Genomic DNA, 17,469 nt, shown 5'->3' on the forward strand with positions numbered 1-17,469 from the left:
ACTGGAACACTGTATGTGCTTATATTTTTTATAGATCATGGCAGACATCTTAATCAGGAGATCATTGTAAGTGCCAATCACACAGATGCATCCCTAGATTTAAAACAGGAAGGCAAGCACATGATCTTCTCATGGGTACTTCATCCAATCTCTTCATCATCAAAATAGATCCTAATGATCTCCCAGCAGCGGATTCATTCAGAAGTTCATGGACAGAAGCAAATCAAAGCTCACTGGCATAATTCTTAGGCTCTGTGTATTAGAGGGAAAGTTGCAACCTCCTTGATCTGTAATGAAATAGGTCCAAAATAGAAGGTGATGTTCCTGTTACTCTAAGGAGCAGCTCAGATTCAGAGCCTGCAGCAGGAAAGTCTGCCGGACTGCTGCCAGACTCAGGCCCTGACACTGGACTGGTGATGGGTCCTTTAGGGCGCAATCCTAACCCCTTATGTCAGTGCTTTCCAGCACTGGCATATTGGTACCAATGGGATATGTTCTGCATCCTGCATTTAGGTGTCACTCACAGAGGCCTCCTCAAAGTAAGGGAAAGTTTGTTCCCTTTCTTTGAAGCTGCACTGCCCTTATGTCAGAGCTGGAAAGCACTGACATAAGGGGTTAGGATTGCGCCCTTAGTCAAGTAGCCCAGAAACACTCAGAATCTACATCTTCTATATCCCCTGAAGATCTAGCCCCATCATACAAGGGACCTCATCAGAGGTATCCTGAGGATGCATTGTACTTAGTGTGGTGCTTACCTTGTGGAGCTCAGTATTCTGGAAATTTGGGAGTGATGTAATGATGTAATCGCATCACCCCTAACCTTCTGCCCTATTGCACTGCTTTTAATGAGATAGGCCTGCCACCAGACCACCTCCGCATGGTGATCTTTGGCCATGTCCTGGCACAGTCACTTCGTGTTCTTGCTGGGGAACAGCAAAAACACAACTGTTGCTGTGAACGTGAGGTAGCTAGGCCTGGGGAGCTCAGAAGATTGCTGGAAATGGAGTATGTTGTGTCATCTCTCTCCCCCCCCCCCCCCACTGAGGCTTGCACCAGCTGCACCCCTGTAGTGATTCCACTGGACCCCATGAACAACAAGCCAGGATGAAATTGCTGGAGAAGACTGCAAGGCCCCAAGCCACAGGGACACCCTTTTAAACACTTGTTTAAAGATTGCAGGGGTGGAGCCAATGAAGGGGGTTACTAGGCCTCAAGACAGTTGAACTCTAGATCCCATCAGAGCATTGTGTAGTTCTGTGCCCCTACCCTGGCCAGACCCACTCACAGTCCAATCCTATCCACACTTTCCTGGGAGTAAGCACCATTGACTCTAATGGGACTTACTTCTGAGTAGGCATACATAGGATTGGCCTCTCAGTGGGTTGGAGAAGAAAGTTATTTGGCTCACCTTGCCCAGTTGTATAGGGTGGAAACATTAAAAAAAGACTCTGGGAACATATTTGGGCATGGAACCTTCTCAGAAGACAAAGAGCAGAAGTTTTGGGGGTTCTAATTTGCTAAATTGTTACTGAACAATTTATTAATTAGCTCTTTATTGGGCATGCTCAAGGGATTCTACCATGCCCAAGTACAACTGGCTATCAGAAGTTTGCATTTGCATAAAACAAAGCTTTGCTGAATGTTATACAGAACTTGAAAGGCTGCTTGTTGTGTTTCATGAGGGCTTTGCTTTCTCAAATGACTTGTAATCCTTTAAAACAAAGGGCCTCCTTCAGCACAAGGGGCATATGGAAGCTTTTATGTACAAGATGCAGTGCACAAATCCATGTTAATTGGATTCCTCATTGAAGACATACTGTATAAGTATATGGGATTGGTTCATCTTTTTCAAACAGAATGCACAGGAATGTACAATTTCAATCAATATGGGTCCCTCCGCTTTTTTTTGTGAATGCATGCACACATCCAAATGCCATTAGCCATTAATGTGAATATCTGGCATTTATATAGCATTTTTAGAGGTTTTGCACTACAGTACTTAATGTACATTATCTTAGTAAACCTTGCAACAGCCCTATAAACTATGTCCGCACAGGCATACAAAACTGCATGGTCAGACCACTGACCCACATATTTATTTTAAAACATATGCACCACAAGCCCTTTATTTCTTTCCAGCATGCTGGAACCAAAGGCCACCTACATGGGATTCTCAGACAATCATCGATTCACCTTCCAGACCTAGACCTGTTTAGCTTCAGCAAAGAGGGCTGTGTCATGTGCCTTCAGATCATGCCCTTATGCATGAATACTATCAGGGAGACTGACAATAACAGATAATAGCAATCCACAATGTATGCAGCAGATTAAAAGCAGATAAAAGCAATTTCAGCAAAGGCAGGGCAAATAAAAGAGTCTTTACTCCATACCAAAAAGATACACACTTCACTGCATAAGCATGCACCACAACTAAAATGTCCCGTCCCCCCACTTACCATTCATTTAATCCAGGGTAGGGAACCTTTTTATATTGGAAAGTGGAAAGCCACATTTTATTTATTTTACTTTTATCTAAAATTCATTATTATTTTTCTTAACTAGAAAAGGCATACATTTTTATTTAACACATTACAGTAAAGAAGAAGCTCTCAGGTGTATGATGCATGGGGCGGTTGCCAGTTCACCAATTACCAAGTTGCAAATTACTGAGTTGCCACTGACGGAATAATAAATAAAAGTTACCAAAAAAATACCTTGAGTTTATGTCATGAAATAAAAGGCAGATTTCATATTTGCAGACAAATACACAAAAGGCCACAAATGGTAGCCACCATAGGTTCCTCACTTCTGAACTAACCTCTGATGATGAGGGCACATGGAGAAGGGTTTCTCGCTACACACATATGGCATTTAGGCTATTACTTAGGGCCAATGCAAGCCCTCCTGGTGCCTCAGGCAGCCTTCCAAATGCTGTCCCCAATAGCTGGTGATGTGCCAGTTCGTGTACCTTCCACTCCCTGGACAGGAAAAGGGGGAAACAAAGCAGAAGAAAAAGTGTAGAAGAGAGAAGAGGCTGGAGTATTGGAGACACTTAATTCCTCTCTCCACTTTGCAATTCATGGATTATTTATTTATTTATTGGATTGATTGATTCCTATCCCGCCTTTCTACCACACATTGGGGCACCCAACAATAAAATTAATACAAGGTAAAAGATCAAAACATTGCTAAAACATTAACACATAAGAAGATTAAAAACTATTAAAACAATAAAACAGATCAGACCACAATGGATCACATAAACATTTTGGGCACAATCCTAACATCTACTCAGAAGTAACTCCTATTTTGTTCAATGGGGCTTACTCTCAGGAAAGTGTGGTTAGGATTGTAGCCTTTAACACTAAAATTACATTCATTTTAAAATGCCAATGTTAACAATTAAAAGCCTCCTTTCAAAAAAGTCTTAATTCCCTGCTGAAAGGTCTCCAGTGAGGGAGGTGTTCTTAGTTCTTAATTCCCGAGGGGAGGGAATTCCACCCAATGAGCCACCACTGAGAAGGCCCTATTTCTAGCCACTATCCACCTCACCTCTGCTGAATCAGGGCCCCCTCTGATGACTGGTCAGTAGGGATAGGATGATATGGAAGGAGTTGATCCCTCACCTACCCTAGTCCCAAACCATATAGGGCTTTAAAAGTCAAGACTAGCACATTGAATTGGGTCCAGAAATGAACCAGCAACCAAGCAGTGTAGCTGCTGAAGCAGTGGTCTCACAGAATCAAACAAGCGTCAGTAACCACTAGGGCGGTTGCATTCTGCACTAGTTGCAGTTTCCGGACTAACTTCAGAGGCAGCCCCACATAGAGCATGATGCAGTAATTTAATCTAGATGTCACTAGGGCATGGGGTCACTGTGGCTAGGTCTGAGTGACTCAGGTATAGTCACAGCTGGTGAATCAGCCGAAGCCTAGCCACAGCTGCCACCTGGAAGTCCAGGAGCAGCTGCAGATTCAGAAAAACCCCTAAACTGAGGAACAAGAGGAGGCAATGGTGATCCTGGCCCTGGTGCCACCCAGGGTGACAACCACAAACTGCCACCCCCCCCCCCACCAGTCACACCCACTGCTTCCATTCCCAAGGCCTTTGGAGGGCCGGAGAAGTCTCTAAAGGCCTCCGGGAGGCAATGGGCGGGACCAGTGGGGGGGCAGCATAGCTGGGAGGCAGCAGCATCCCCTGAGACGTGCTGCCCAGGGTCAAGAGATCCCCTGGACCCTCCAGCCCCAGGTACGTCACTGGCAAGAAGAGATGAGTTGACGGACAGAGCTGGGTGCCCCCTGCCATATAGCTGGTTGAGGTACTGGTGTTCCTGGAGGGAGGGCAAAATGCTAACACCAGTACTTCAGCCAACTATATGGCAGTGAGCACTCAGCTCTGTCCGCCAACTCATCTCCTCCTGCCAGTGACGTACCTGGGGCTGGAGGGTCCAGGGGATCTCTTGCTAAGTTTTGTCAGGCGCCTGACCGCAGGTATAAAGTGGCCCCTCCTCCTCACTTTCAGAGCCAGTTGCAGAAGCTTTTGTTTTTGCAGTGACTGGTTTGAAGGTTAGGACAGGCAGCTTTACATAAGCATCTAGGTGTCTGACGAAATTTAGCATTTTGCCCCCCCTTCAGGAACACCAGTGGGTTGAGGCACCCATCTCACTTGACTTCATGGATGGGACAGACCCTGCTAATACTGCCTGCTGTGACTATCTTTTTTTTCTGCAAGTAGTACATGTCCTCAGTGACAGTCAACCCAGTGTGTTCTAGGACAGTCCAGTATTGACATAATTACACTTAGGGGTGCTGCCTGTGGTCACTCAACTTGTTTGTTGACAGGGAGAGTGCTGGAACAGATTTTTTTCAGTTTACACTTTTAACCACTGCCTTGTGCCAACTGCACTACAGTGGCCCATCTCTTTAGAACATAAAGTAAGCTCCCTAGTATTTTGGGTGGTCACCACTATTCTTAATAACACTCATAATTACATTTCGTAACTGATTACAGAGGTGTTTCTCAATGTTTGTCCTCCACTGTACCACTCTGCATGGTCCACCTACTGGAAGTGATGACATCATTGCCAGTAACTTCTGGGCTGGGAGGCAACCATCAGTAAAAGGCTCAGGATGGATAGGAGGGCTTTTTGGGTGTGGAAAAGCATGCCTTGGAGCTCTGCCTGCCCAGCCAAGCCTCCTACCACTGTCTGTCGCCTAGTGTTGCTGGTCTTGTTGCCAGGTGACAGGAGTCTGGGTCCCACAAGTACCACCAGACACCACCTCAAGTACCACTGGTGGTACCTGTACCATTGGTTGAGAAACCCCGGGTGCCAGGTCTACGCCACATTTATAGCCCAATCCTATCCTCACTTTCCTGGGAGTAAGCGCCGTTGACTATAATGGGACTTACTTCTGAGTAGACATGCATAGGACAGGGCTCTTAGTGGCCAACAAGACAAGACACAGCCCCTTCCCTTTTCTGGAGAGCAGCTCAGTGTGTTGTCCACCGCTACCCACCGTCACACTGGACCACAGGTGGGCAGGGCTTGGGTGGAGGTTGCTGCAGGAGCAGACGGCGCGCCCCCCCTGCAACACGGCGTGGACACTCGTCCTGGACAGGAGCGCCACCAGGCTCCGGCTGCACCCGTGCGCGGTGAGAAGGGGGTGTGCAGCGGCCACCAGCGAGCAAGGAGGCGTCCACCTGCTCCGCCCCTTCCCCGCCTCCTCCCAGTGCGCCTGCCCTGCCTGCCAGCCGGGGAGGCGTCTCCCGCACCCTAGAATAAGCCGCCCGCGCGGTTCCCGGGCCGCTCCAGTGTGTGTGCGCTTGAAGGGAGTGAGCGGCTCCGCGCCTGGCACCAGCGGCAGAGGCAGCAGCGCGCTCAGCACCGCCGCCTGGTAACAACTCAGCTCAGCCCTCCTTCCCTTGCAAGGCGCTCCGGCTCGCTCGCCGCAACCTTTGAATCAGGCGCTCGCTCGCTCGCCGGTGCCCTGCAGCGAGTGGCACTGCAAAGCTGACCTCCCTCCCCGTCGCTTTTGCAAAGCCAGGAAGGCGGGAGGGTGCTTGCTTTCCGCATAAGAACCCAATCCTAGCATGTGTCTACTCGGAAGTAAATCCCATGGTCGTCCGTGGGGCTTACTCCCAGGAAAGTGTGCAGAGGATTGCAGCCTTAGAGCCCAATCCTAGGCATGCCTACTCAGAAGTTCCATTATAGTCAATGGAACTTACTCCCAGGGAAGTGTGCATAGGATTGCAGCCTTGGAGCCCAATCCTATACTCAGAAGCAAGCCCTATTATAGTGAGTGGGGCTTACTCCTAGGTAAGCGTACACAGGACTGCCGCCTTAGCGCGTTGGTTCTCTGGAGAGCCCCGCCAGGCTCCAGCCTGGCAGGCAGCGGAGCTTCCTACAGGTTGGGAAGGCGCCTAGCCCGGGTCCTCCTCTCCAGCGAGGATGGCACCAGAGAGATGCTGCTGCGCGGGCTTCCCACTGCAAAGTGCCTTTCGCTTCCGGCGTTGTCCGTGCAAAGGAGGGAAAGTTTGCAAGGTGGCTGCAGTGCGGGCAGCCCCGCTGGGGAAGTTTGAGCGCAAGTGGCCCGGCGCTGCGCGTGTTCAAGGTGCCTTTGATGCGTGTGCGCGCGCGCGCCTGCATGTTACCGGGAGACGGACAGTGGTTCTCCGCGCTCTGCCTCCCCTCCCTCCAGCCCACACACACCACATTTGCCTGAGAAGGGAGAGAGGGAGGGGGAAGAAGTGATGACACGAGCCAGAAGTGGTCCATCTCCGAAGCCCGGCTGGGAGAGAGCGCGCTTGCAGCCAGCAGCGCGGGAGGGGCAGAGCAGCAGGCGCGAGCACTGAGCAGCCCAGCCCCTGTCGAGTGCGGGCGCTTGCAGAGCAGGGCGGGCTGGCTGGCTGGGGGGAGTGAGCGCTCGCTCCCGCTGGCGGCGGGCAGCTATTGATCTCGGCACTGGGGGTGCTGGATCTTAGGCAGGCTGTTCCTGCGGCTCCTCGCCGACATGCCCAGCGCTGGGGCTCCTCGCAATTGACATGCGATGCCGGCTCCTCTTTGGAATGCAAAAGCCTGCACAGGATGAAATCAGGTTGGTTGGCTCTACTGCATGGGTCCCTTCCCGGAGATGTCCAGAAAGCGCATAGCAACGAGGCAGGGTCGGGGGTCCCCTTCCTTGCAGGGTCTCTTGTGCTTTGCTTTGGAGAATTTTTTTGGAAGAGGGATGATGGATCTTTTATGCTGCTGGTGTCCATGCAGGAGCTTCAACAATTTGCACTTGATTGCAGCTAAAAAACCCATCCCCCTTTTTTTGCAAAAACCGTTTTCCTAAACTGATGGGAAATAAACACAGATGGGGGAGGGGGTGGGAGGCAAGCTGCAACGAGGCAGTGTTGTTGGGTGCTTTTGCTGCCTTCCACCCTCTGAGCATTCTCTCCAAGCAAAAGAATGTGAGTCTTCAGCTTGCAGAGCACTTGCAAGGAGCAGATGAGATCTGTCGCTGAGGTGTGTGCCTGTGGCTTTTGGAAAGTGAAAGAAGTGTTTCTGGGAATGATGGGTTGATTTCTGGATGATAGCAAGTGATTCCTTTGCTCCTTCCTGCTCTTGTGCTAAATCTTGTTTCTTTTCTGTGCCTTGCAGGCCACTCTTCCAGAATGCCAGAGGAAAGTTCCCCCAGGAAGACTCCCCAGAATGTCCTGTATCAGGAGCTTCCTCATATAGTCAATGCTGATGGGCAGTACCTTTTCTGCAGATACTGGAAGCCACCAGCTGCTCCCAGGTGAGCACTGTTAAGTATTGCATGCGTGGTGTGTGAATAATTAAGGCCTCATTTGTTCAGCTTCACTGCTTTGCACCACTGTAGCACGCAAAAATGTGTTCTTCCCTGAACAGATCCTTGCCCCAAGCAACTTCCAGTAGCACCTTGATTTTTCAGCATTTGTGCTAGGGTACTGGCATCTGTTGAAGTATCATGCTGGTGTAGCTGTTGTGAAGCCCATCCTAAGTACTTGCCTGCTGGTGCAATAAATGAAAAGTTGTGGATAAATCACGCAGCCTCCTACACATTGGAGTAGGCATTGTTACTTGCATGAGTAAAGGCGACTCACAGAAGTGAGGTTCTGGGTATTTTATTAAATTAGTGAAACTAAATATCACTAGAAAATCTGTGGATCATATGTTGTCAACATTAAAATAGACATTTTAAAGCAACACAGTTGGATTTAGGCAGCTAGGTGAAGATTTAGGTTGTGTAAGTCCTTCCCATTATTTTTAGAAGCAGTCAGTTGAAACTTCAGAGCCCTGTTTAATTTGCTATAAATCTGAGTTTTCATGAGTAGGGTTTCACATCTTGTACATAATTTACCTCTGCCTAAATTTATAGTTGCAGTTAGATGCCTCTTCTCTTCCACTTGAATTCAACTCAGCCTTAAAGGTGCATTCTCAAATAATGGTCAAATTACCAAATAATCAGCTATTTAAATAATCCCCTTCTCATAATCCCTTGCAAACAATAGCTTCTTATATGGATCTTGTGCTTCAATAAGCATGAATATTGTATTCTGAATGGGCATACCTTGTGGGTCTTCCTCATTTCTTGCTCACTACTGACTTGTTGCATAAAAAAGCTTGTCCTAGTTATGGGAAAGAATTGCATATAGAAAAAAGTGAGACTGCTTTTCTATTCTTTTCCTTTTCTGCAAGCCAATAGGAGAACTTCTGTTTCTTTTTACATTGCAAGACAACAAATCACTTGTGGAAAATGGTTACCCAAGGAACAGTGGGAAATTCATCTTTTTTGACTCAGTGGATTTTGTAGCTTTCTGGCTGGTTCAGAAACCTTGCATAATGTGGCAGGTGCCAGGCTAAAAAACTCGTATATTGAGTCAGGTTTAGTGATCTATCTAGCATAGGGCACAATCCTAACTAGGTTTACTCAGAAGTAAGTCCTATTTTGTTCAGTGGGGTTTACTCTCAGGAAAATGTGGTTAGGATTGCAGCCATAGTAACTTACCTCCAACCAGCCTCATAGAAAAGTGACAGGGCAAATATAAATCAGTCAATCTCTTTGTTGGTCATTCCCAACCTTATGCTAGGGTATCCAGTGTCATGCTTCAGAATCCATATTCATTGGTTGATACATCCCTATGAACTTGGAGACAGGTTACTAGGCTTAATGGATTATTGACCTTATTCTATGTGCAAGTTTTATTTTCTTTCTGATGTCATTTAGCACATGATATAAGATTTGTGAACCACTGGAGTTTGTTTTTTTTAAAGACAAAGCAGTTATCTGAACCAAAAATGCTTTTTCTTGATTCTCATAAGGTGCTGTCCTCCAGCACATTATTTGTCAAATCATTCATTAAAGGGCAGTGTAAATTGGTTTCTGTTCAAGGTCTGCCTTTAAGCTTCCAACCTTTCACCTAGTTACAAAACCTGTACAGTTCTTGTGTTTAGTTCTCAACACCCAAAAAACCAGGTTTTCTATTTGCTTTACTGCTGCTTATGTCATCATCTAATAGCATGTACTTACTTTGGGGGTTTCATCCCAAGCCCTTTAGGGTCATTTGACAGATCTAATAAAATTTGCAGTTGTCTTTGAAGATTCTAATTTGGCTTGCCTGTGACTCCTTGATCCATGCGGCAGCTTCAGCAAACCAGAGGGGAAAACTTTTTGGCACTGTTTATGGCAAGAGTCCTGGCATCAGCCTAAAAGATTTCCTCTACTGAACAACTTCAGTATCAAAACAAGCTTCTTTGGTGTAGCCAGCCTGTCACGTATTATAATGCTAATTAATCATTAACTGCCTACAGTGTTCTTCAGTGAGTTGCGGAAATACATTCTCCTTTCATGTTTAATTTCGCAGCAAATTAGTGCTGTTCACATGAGTCTTTGATCAAGAAATGAAAGGGCCAATAAAGCAGTGAAAGTTAGAGCTTGGCATTTCATTCCTCCTGGTAGCTCATCTTTTCAGAGCACTGCATGCACTAACTGGTTAATTGAGAGCAAGATTGCCCTAGTTATGTGACAACAAAGTAAACAGGATCAGAGCTGCTCACTTACAAGTGGCTCTTAAGTGTGTGGAGCTGTTTATTTTTAGCCCCAGTTATATTGTGGGTATTCGAAAGGGAGATTGTAGGTTGCTGAATAATAATTTGTCAGCTGCATCCGACTTGGCATGGGACGATCTTGAAATACTTACTTGGATAAATGGAGACACTGCGTGCCTCCCTCTATTCCAAAGCAACCTTGGTTCCCCTGTGTTCATGCTTAGAAGCTCCAGGGCCTTGGTTTAATTTTAAAACAATCTACACTAAGGGAAAGGCTTCAAGTCTGTTTTGAATCTGTTAATCTAATGGGGTTTCAAAAGCGGACAATTAAATTTTTATTACCTGCAACAAGGGACTCACTGGTACCTTTTCTCTTAAGTGCAAGTTTGGATTGATGTGCCTTTACTTCCTGTGTGAGAAACACTAGCACAGGGGTGTCCAAACTTTTTGGCAGGAGGGCCACATTATCTCTCTGACACTGTGTCGGGGGTCGGAAAAAAAGAATTAATGTACGTTTCAAATTTGAATAAATTTACATAAATGAATATATTAAAGATGGAACTTATATGAATGAATGAAGGTCTTACAATAGCTGAAGGCTTATAAAAGGCCTTGCACAAAACAAGGTCAGCCTTCCTTTGCTGCTGCATCATAGACATGAAACAGCAAGCAGTGGAGGGAGCTCTGGTCCTTCGGCTCATATGAGAGGTCAAGCAGTTCCCCTCAGGCTGAGAGAAGTTGCTTTGGGCCAGCACGGGCTCCAGCAAGTCTCCAAAGGGCCTCCAAAGGGCTCATTGTAGACAGGGGGCTCCCTGTGGGCCGGATTGGGAGTCCCCGAGGGCCGCAAGTGGCCCCTGGGCCGGGGTTTGGGCATCCCTGCTCTAGAAGTTGCTGGGTTTCAGGCATTTCCTCTGACATGGTAACTCTAGTCTTTCACATAGCAGGTGTTTCCCACAACACCTCCCCATGTGAAAATGAAACCACCTTGTGCAAACTTTATCATTTCATTCATACGCATACACCCATCCTGCCTTTCGGAAATGTTCAGCTTGAGGACCTGCAAGCTAAACCTTCAGATGTATAGTTCAGATAATTTTCCAAATGCATGCCTGCTTGCACGATTTGCCCTTGAATTTCACATTGAACTCTAAGGAAAGCAGAATTCTAAATAAAGTGTGCAAAATAGCATAATAGTTGCTTAATATATTCTGGGTGTAGACTCTGGGTGCTTTAAGAATTTCAGATACTGTACAAAAATACTCTGGAGGGCAAACAATTGAGGCATGGGCTCTGTGGCACTGATTGAAGGTATAGGAATCAGAAGCTGGTGAGAGGGATCCAAATTGTCAAAAACATAAGAAGCTTTACTCCTGATTTGTCTGAAGCTCCTCTTATTATTTTCAATCAGAACACCTTGCACATTTTCATGCTATTTTGTGCAGTCCACAAGGATTAGAAACTTCTTTTTAAAGAAAAGCCTGTGATTTAATGTGAGACTGTTTGCTGCATGATGTATCACAGCCCTTCTAAGCATGTAGGGGCACATGGGGTTGAATGTTCTCCCCATCCTACAGTCCTGCCTGCCTAGCAGTCAGGAGTAGCTTAATAAAATGTATCTGTCACTTGAAACTTTGGGAAGTGAAATGTAGAAGGCGGGGCAAACCTGCTGCAGTGCAGGTGAAGGAGGAAAGTAGAGGTGGGTCAGGTTATTGGATTGGATGAGAAGCAAATAGAGCAGTATTGAAATGCAGTGGAGCCGAATGGAGGAGGTGAAGTGAAACTGGTCTGAAATAGACAAGGGACAGGTGAATGTGAGTCTGCTCAGATCTGTGTTTGTCAAGTAGGTTGACAGACCTGTTGACACACCCCTCCCAGTTTCTGACTACTTGAAGCAAGACACACATGTACCAACAATAAGTGAAGTACAGTTTTGCTTGAGATAGTGATTGCCAGGTAAGGACTTGCTCTACTACAAAATGAACAACAGTGATATTTCTATGTATTCTCTTAGGTTGGGCATTTGTTTTCCAGTATGTGACAGATTGTGTGCGGTGAGTTTGTGCCTTGCTCAGCTGTCTAGGTACATGGGAATATAAGAAGCTGTCTCATACTGAGTCAGACCATTGTTCCATCTTGTTCAACATTATGGATAACAGCTGTCAGTGGCTCTCAAGAGTTTCAGACAGGAGTTTTTCTCTACTGTTCCTGGAGATTGACCCTGGGACCTTCTGAACATAAGAACAGCTCCACTGGATCAGGCCATAGGCCCATCTAGTCCAGCTTCCTGTATCTCACAGCAGCCCACCAAATGCCCCAGGGAGCACACCAGATAACAAGAGACCTCATTGATAAATTAAAGATCAATAAGTCACCGGGCCCTGATGGCATCCACCCAAGGGTTATTAAGGAATTGAAGAATGAAGTTGCAGATCTCTTGACTAAGGTATGCAACTTGTCCCTCAAAACGGCCACGGTGCCAGAAGATTGGAGGATAGCAAATGTCACGCCTATTTTTAAAAAGGGAAAGAGGGGGGACCCGGGAAACTATAGGCCGGTCAGCCTAACATCCATACCGGGTAAGATGGTGGGATGCCTCATCAAAGATAGGATCTCAAAACACATAGACGAACAGGCCTTGCTGAGGGAGAGTCAGCATGGCTTCTGTAAGGGTAAGTCTTGCCTCACGAACCTTATAGAATTCTTTGAAAAGGTCAACAGGCATGTGGATGCGGGAGAACCCGTGGACATTATATATCTGGACTTTCAGAAGGCGTTTGACACGGTCCCTCACCAAAGGCTACTGAAAAAACTCCACAGTCAGGGAATTAGAGGACAGGTCCTCTCGTGGATTGAGAACTGGTTGGAGGCCAGGAAGCAGAGAGTGGGTGTCAATGGGCAATTTTCACAATGGAGCGAGGTGAAAAGCGGTGTGCCCCAAGGATCTATCCTGGGACCGGTGCTTTTCAACCTCTTCATAAATGACCTGGAGACAGGGTTGAGCAGTGAAGTGGCTAAGTTTGCAGACGACACCAAACTTTTCCGTGTGGTAAAGACCAGAAGTGATTGTGAGGAGCTCCAGAAGGATCTCTCCAGACTGGCAGAATGGGCAGCAAAATGGCAGATGCGCTTCAATGTCAGTAAGTGTAAAGTCATGCACATTGGGGCAAAAAATCAAAACTTTAGATATAGGCTGATGGGTTCTGAGCTGTCTGTGACAGATCAGGAGAGAGATCTTGGGGTGGTGGTGGACAGGTCGATGAAAGTGTTGACCCAATGTGCGGCGGCAGTGAAGAAGGCCAATTCTATGCTTGGGATCATTAGGAAGGGTATTGAGAACAAAGCGGCTAGTATTATAATGCCGTTGTACAAATCGATGGTAAGGCCACACCTGGAGTACTGTGTCCAGTTCTGGTCGTCGCATCTCAAAAAAGACATAGTGGAAATGGAAAAGGTGCAAAAGAGAGCGACTAAGATGATTACGGGGCTGGGGCACCTTCCTTATGAGGAAAGGCTATGGCGTTTGGGCCTCTTCAGCCTAGAAAAGAGACGCTTGAGGGGGGACATGATTGAGACATACAAAATTATGCAGGGAATGGACAGAGTGGATAGGGAGATGCTCTTTACGCTCTCACATAATACCAGAACCAGGGGACATCCACTAAAATTGAGTGTTGGGCGGGTTAGGACAGACAAAAGAAAATATTTCTTTACTCAGCGTGTGGTCGGTCTGTGGAACTCCTTGCCACAGGATGTGGTGCTGGCGTCTAGCCTAGACGCCTTTAAAAGGGGATTGGACGAGTTTCTGGAGGAAAAATCCATTATGGGGTACAAGCCATGATGTGTATGCGCAACCTCCTGATTTTAGAAATGGGTTAAGTCAGAATGCCAGATGTAGGGGAGGGCACCAGGATGAGGTCTCTTGTTATCTGGTGTGCTCCCTGGGGCATTTGGTGGGCCACTGTGAGATACAGGAAGCTGGACTAGATGGGCCTATGGCCTGATCCAGTGGGGCTGTTCTTATGTTCTTATGTTCTCATCCTGGTGCCCTCCCTTGATGTATCACAGGAGGTATGTATCTGTATAGAAGTTGTTTTACCACTGAGCTGTAGCTCCTCCCTTATGCATTTCTTCACCTGTGATTTCTTCACCTACTACTTGTTGAACTTGATTTGTGGGAAGCATCACTACAGATCCTTTAAAATGTACTGATGTTATGTCCTCAACGATTCATATGGGTTGGGATAATTTCTTCTTATTGTGTCATTTATCCTAATAAGAAACAATGAGTTGTATCCAAAGAAAGTGAATCCTGACTAAGCACCACTGAAATTAATGGGACAAGCTAATGGGTGTGAGTGAGAGAGAGAACAAGTGAGCAGTGACCAAATCTCCAATAGCAAAATAGGCCCTACTACCAAATATAATTAAAGTTATAGCTTCATTGTGAAAAGAATGAGTACAGAATAGTTAATCTTTGTTTGGAACAGCAGGTAATTGTGAACCCTTTTGGCACAGGGTAGCATTTAATTATTTGATTTTGTCTGTAAACCGCTTTATGGACTTTTTTGTTGAATATATAAATATTCTTAATAATAATAATAATAATAATAAGAAGAAGAAGAAGAAGAAGAAGAATCATTAATGCAAGAATGTAGTGAGCTCTACCTACTTTAAAAAAACACCACACTATACAGGTGCACATTTTTAAACCTGAGTTAAACTGGACTTTCCAGTGAGTTTCTCAAGTCCTCCGCTTCCTGTGTGACTAGAAACAAGTACAGTATCACAATTCAGTAAAATACGAAGAGGTGAAGAACAGGTCTTGCATCCTGTTTAGTTCTGTTTAGCCCTTTCAGAGTTCTTCTGTCAGTGACTCAGTGCTTCATAAATGGCTGCAAGTCTTGTGACCACTTTTGGCTATGTGAACCACCTGGGGCTTCTGAGATTAAAAAATGCTGATCTCTTCCAATAATGTGGTTCTTTCTGCTGCCGTCCTATACTGTGCATGCTTTCATGGGTATAAGCCCCACTGAACACTGTGAGACTTACTCCTAAGTGGTATTAATCCACAGTGGGCCCACAGTGGGCCCACAGTGTTCTGTGGGCCTCACAAATGAAGCATCCTGGAGTGGGAGAGAAAAATACTGTACTTGAAAACTGGAGTACCATGTGATTGTATGCCCCATTTAGGGACGAGGCCCATCTCTGATTTTGCATAGGCAGTGGAGAATTGTGCCATTTATTCTTCGAAGTCTGAATGCTTCTCTTCTCCAGCTCTGGGGAGGCATTTACCTTGACTTTAAAGAAGGAAATTGGCACATACAAGTAAAGCCCCAGCAAGGCAAAGTGTCCATTCTAACCCCAGGTCAGCAAGGTTAGGTATCCTCTCGTGACCATTCGTTATATGAGAATGGGATGCTTTTGTTGGTGCTAGATTTGTGGTAGTGCAGCTGGAACCCTATGAAAAACAAATACAGAGGTGAAGCACTTTACTAAGTATAGCATACTTGTACTATGCAAAATAATCCAGAAAGTGAGAATTTACTTAGTACACCATAGGCAAGTTGAGGCACATGAATGAGCATAATACAGTAATATATGTCCTACAAGTAGCCCATATTTGTGACGGAAAGCTAACAACAAATGCACGCCTATCTTTGTAAACATGAATATCTCCTGGTTCAATCTTTCTTCCTCCTGTATCATCTGCTTGTTTATTTCTCTAGCATTACTACGTACATCTGTGCCATGGTGACTGCCTCATCAATTTTCAATGGGACACCCTTTTATGATTTTTTTTTTGCCAGTCCCAAGGGGGGGAGCCAACTTCAAATAAATCGGTATCTTTAATAGACAGAAGGCCTGCTTCTTTTCTTTTTGCTGTAGATGTTCAGACAGCTCTTGATAGTTTGATAATTTTTTCCAGTGGCCACAAGAATGTTCCATAGAAACAAATCTGTCTTTGTTTTGCAATGAGGAACCCATGAAAGAAGGTAAACAAACTGGCTATGAATAGTCACTGTTATTATTATGCTGTCCAGCCTGTGTCTTTTGGATACCTGCACTTTTAGGAACATAATCAGAGACTGCAATGAATGCACTAGAAGTTACACTGCAGAAGTTTGTCCCTGAACTAAGAAAAAATATATATTCTACTTACTTGGGGGGGGGGGGAGGATTGCTAGGCTTATGGGTGCTTGGTATGCTACTGTTCCTGTATGAATTAAGAAAGATTAGGTAGAATTCCAGGAAAGAGAGAGGAGAAATCTTGATTCAACAATATTAAAAATAGTTGTCTGCTTGTTGCAGAAAAAATACAGATAGGAACTAGGGAGAATTTGAGTGGAGTTTTCAATGATGGAATGACATATCTTTACTCGGTAATATTCTTGGAGCCTATCCCTTTGTCCTTTCTCATGCAATTTTTAAGAATGTACATCAGCATATAGTAAATCATGCAAAAATTACAGTGTATTATTCATTTGTGTGTGTGTGTGTGTGTGTGTGTGTGTGTGTTCCAGATGGATACATTTAGTGCAGAATTACAGATCCTTTGGCTGCAGGTGTAGCATCCTCTTTCATCAGGTCATCAAAGGGTTAATGACTCTGGGAAGGTAACTTGAACATAAGTCTTCTAGCAATGCAGACATTGAGCAAAAAGCAAACAGATTCCACTTGATGCTCAGAGGTTGCAGCTTTGTGATCACCACTTCTGTTTTCTATATCTTCGCTCACAGAAGAACTAAATGGCTGTGTAAAGAGGGCTGAAATGTATGCTTAAGGTAGGGTCCAAAATACTTTCAGATGATACTTTTGATTGAGTCAATTGTGTTGTGTAGGGTAGTTTAGCAGGCTTTGTTGTTGCCTAACTCAGAGAAGACCCCCTTTCCCAGCTTTTAGGGGTGCTGGGTGAAGTCTTCCCTGCCTCCATTATGCTCACTCTCCTCTGCTATTATCTCCAACTGACTCCTGATTCAAGCTTCTCTCACCTGTAGATGTTCCTGATTCAAGAGTTGTTTCTGCTCCTTTCTCCCCCATACGCTCATAGTCAGTGTTTCAGAAATGCTATCTACGAGTTGCACTTTGGAGATGTACTTCTTAGTCAGTGGCAAGTTTCAAAGTCGGGACATGGAAGTGAAGCTATCTTGGTTCCTTTTGTGGATACCTTTACTGATTTCTTCAGTAAATTACTGATTTCCTCAGTAACCCAGCAAATTGGCCATTCACCACCAGCTCTGCCTCTGGATGTTGTTCTCACTGTCTTGTCAATATCCTGTTCCAACCACCGCAATCTCAAATGGACAGGTAGCATTGGACATGAAGGTGAATGTTGGGATAAGGCTTGGATTTCAACCAACAGTAATAAAATCCTCTAGCAGTGCAGAAGAATATGGAGGAGGTCAACCAATCCCTTC

The 17,469-nt window shown here is 45.5% G+C and overlaps 1 protein-coding gene across 2 annotated transcripts in view; it reads left to right on the forward strand.

Moving 5' to 3' along the window:
* The first annotated feature begins 5,794 nt into the window (after positions 1–5,794).
* Positions 5,795–17,469, forward strand: part of MGLL (monoglyceride lipase) — a 94,168-nt gene continuing 82,493 nt past the window's right edge. Inside the window, exons 1-2 of one of the 2 annotated variants that reach the window (XM_066616761.1) lie at positions 5,795–5,894; positions 7,643–7,781. In XM_066616761.1, coding sequence (XP_066472858.1) covers positions 7,657–7,781 — 125 coding nt within the window. In that variant the 5' untranslated portion in view covers positions 5,795–5,894; positions 7,643–7,656. Of the gene's footprint in view, positions 5,895–6,770; positions 7,095–7,642; positions 7,782–17,469 lie in introns of those variants that run through there. The other variant, XM_066616759.1, reaches the window with a different exon arrangement.

This window comes from Tiliqua scincoides, chromosome 2 (assembly GCF_035046505.1).
Source record: "Tiliqua scincoides isolate rTilSci1 chromosome 2, rTilSci1.hap2, whole genome shotgun sequence".
In the NCBI taxonomy this organism is placed as follows: domain Eukaryota; kingdom Metazoa; phylum Chordata; class Lepidosauria; order Squamata; family Scincidae; genus Tiliqua; species Tiliqua scincoides.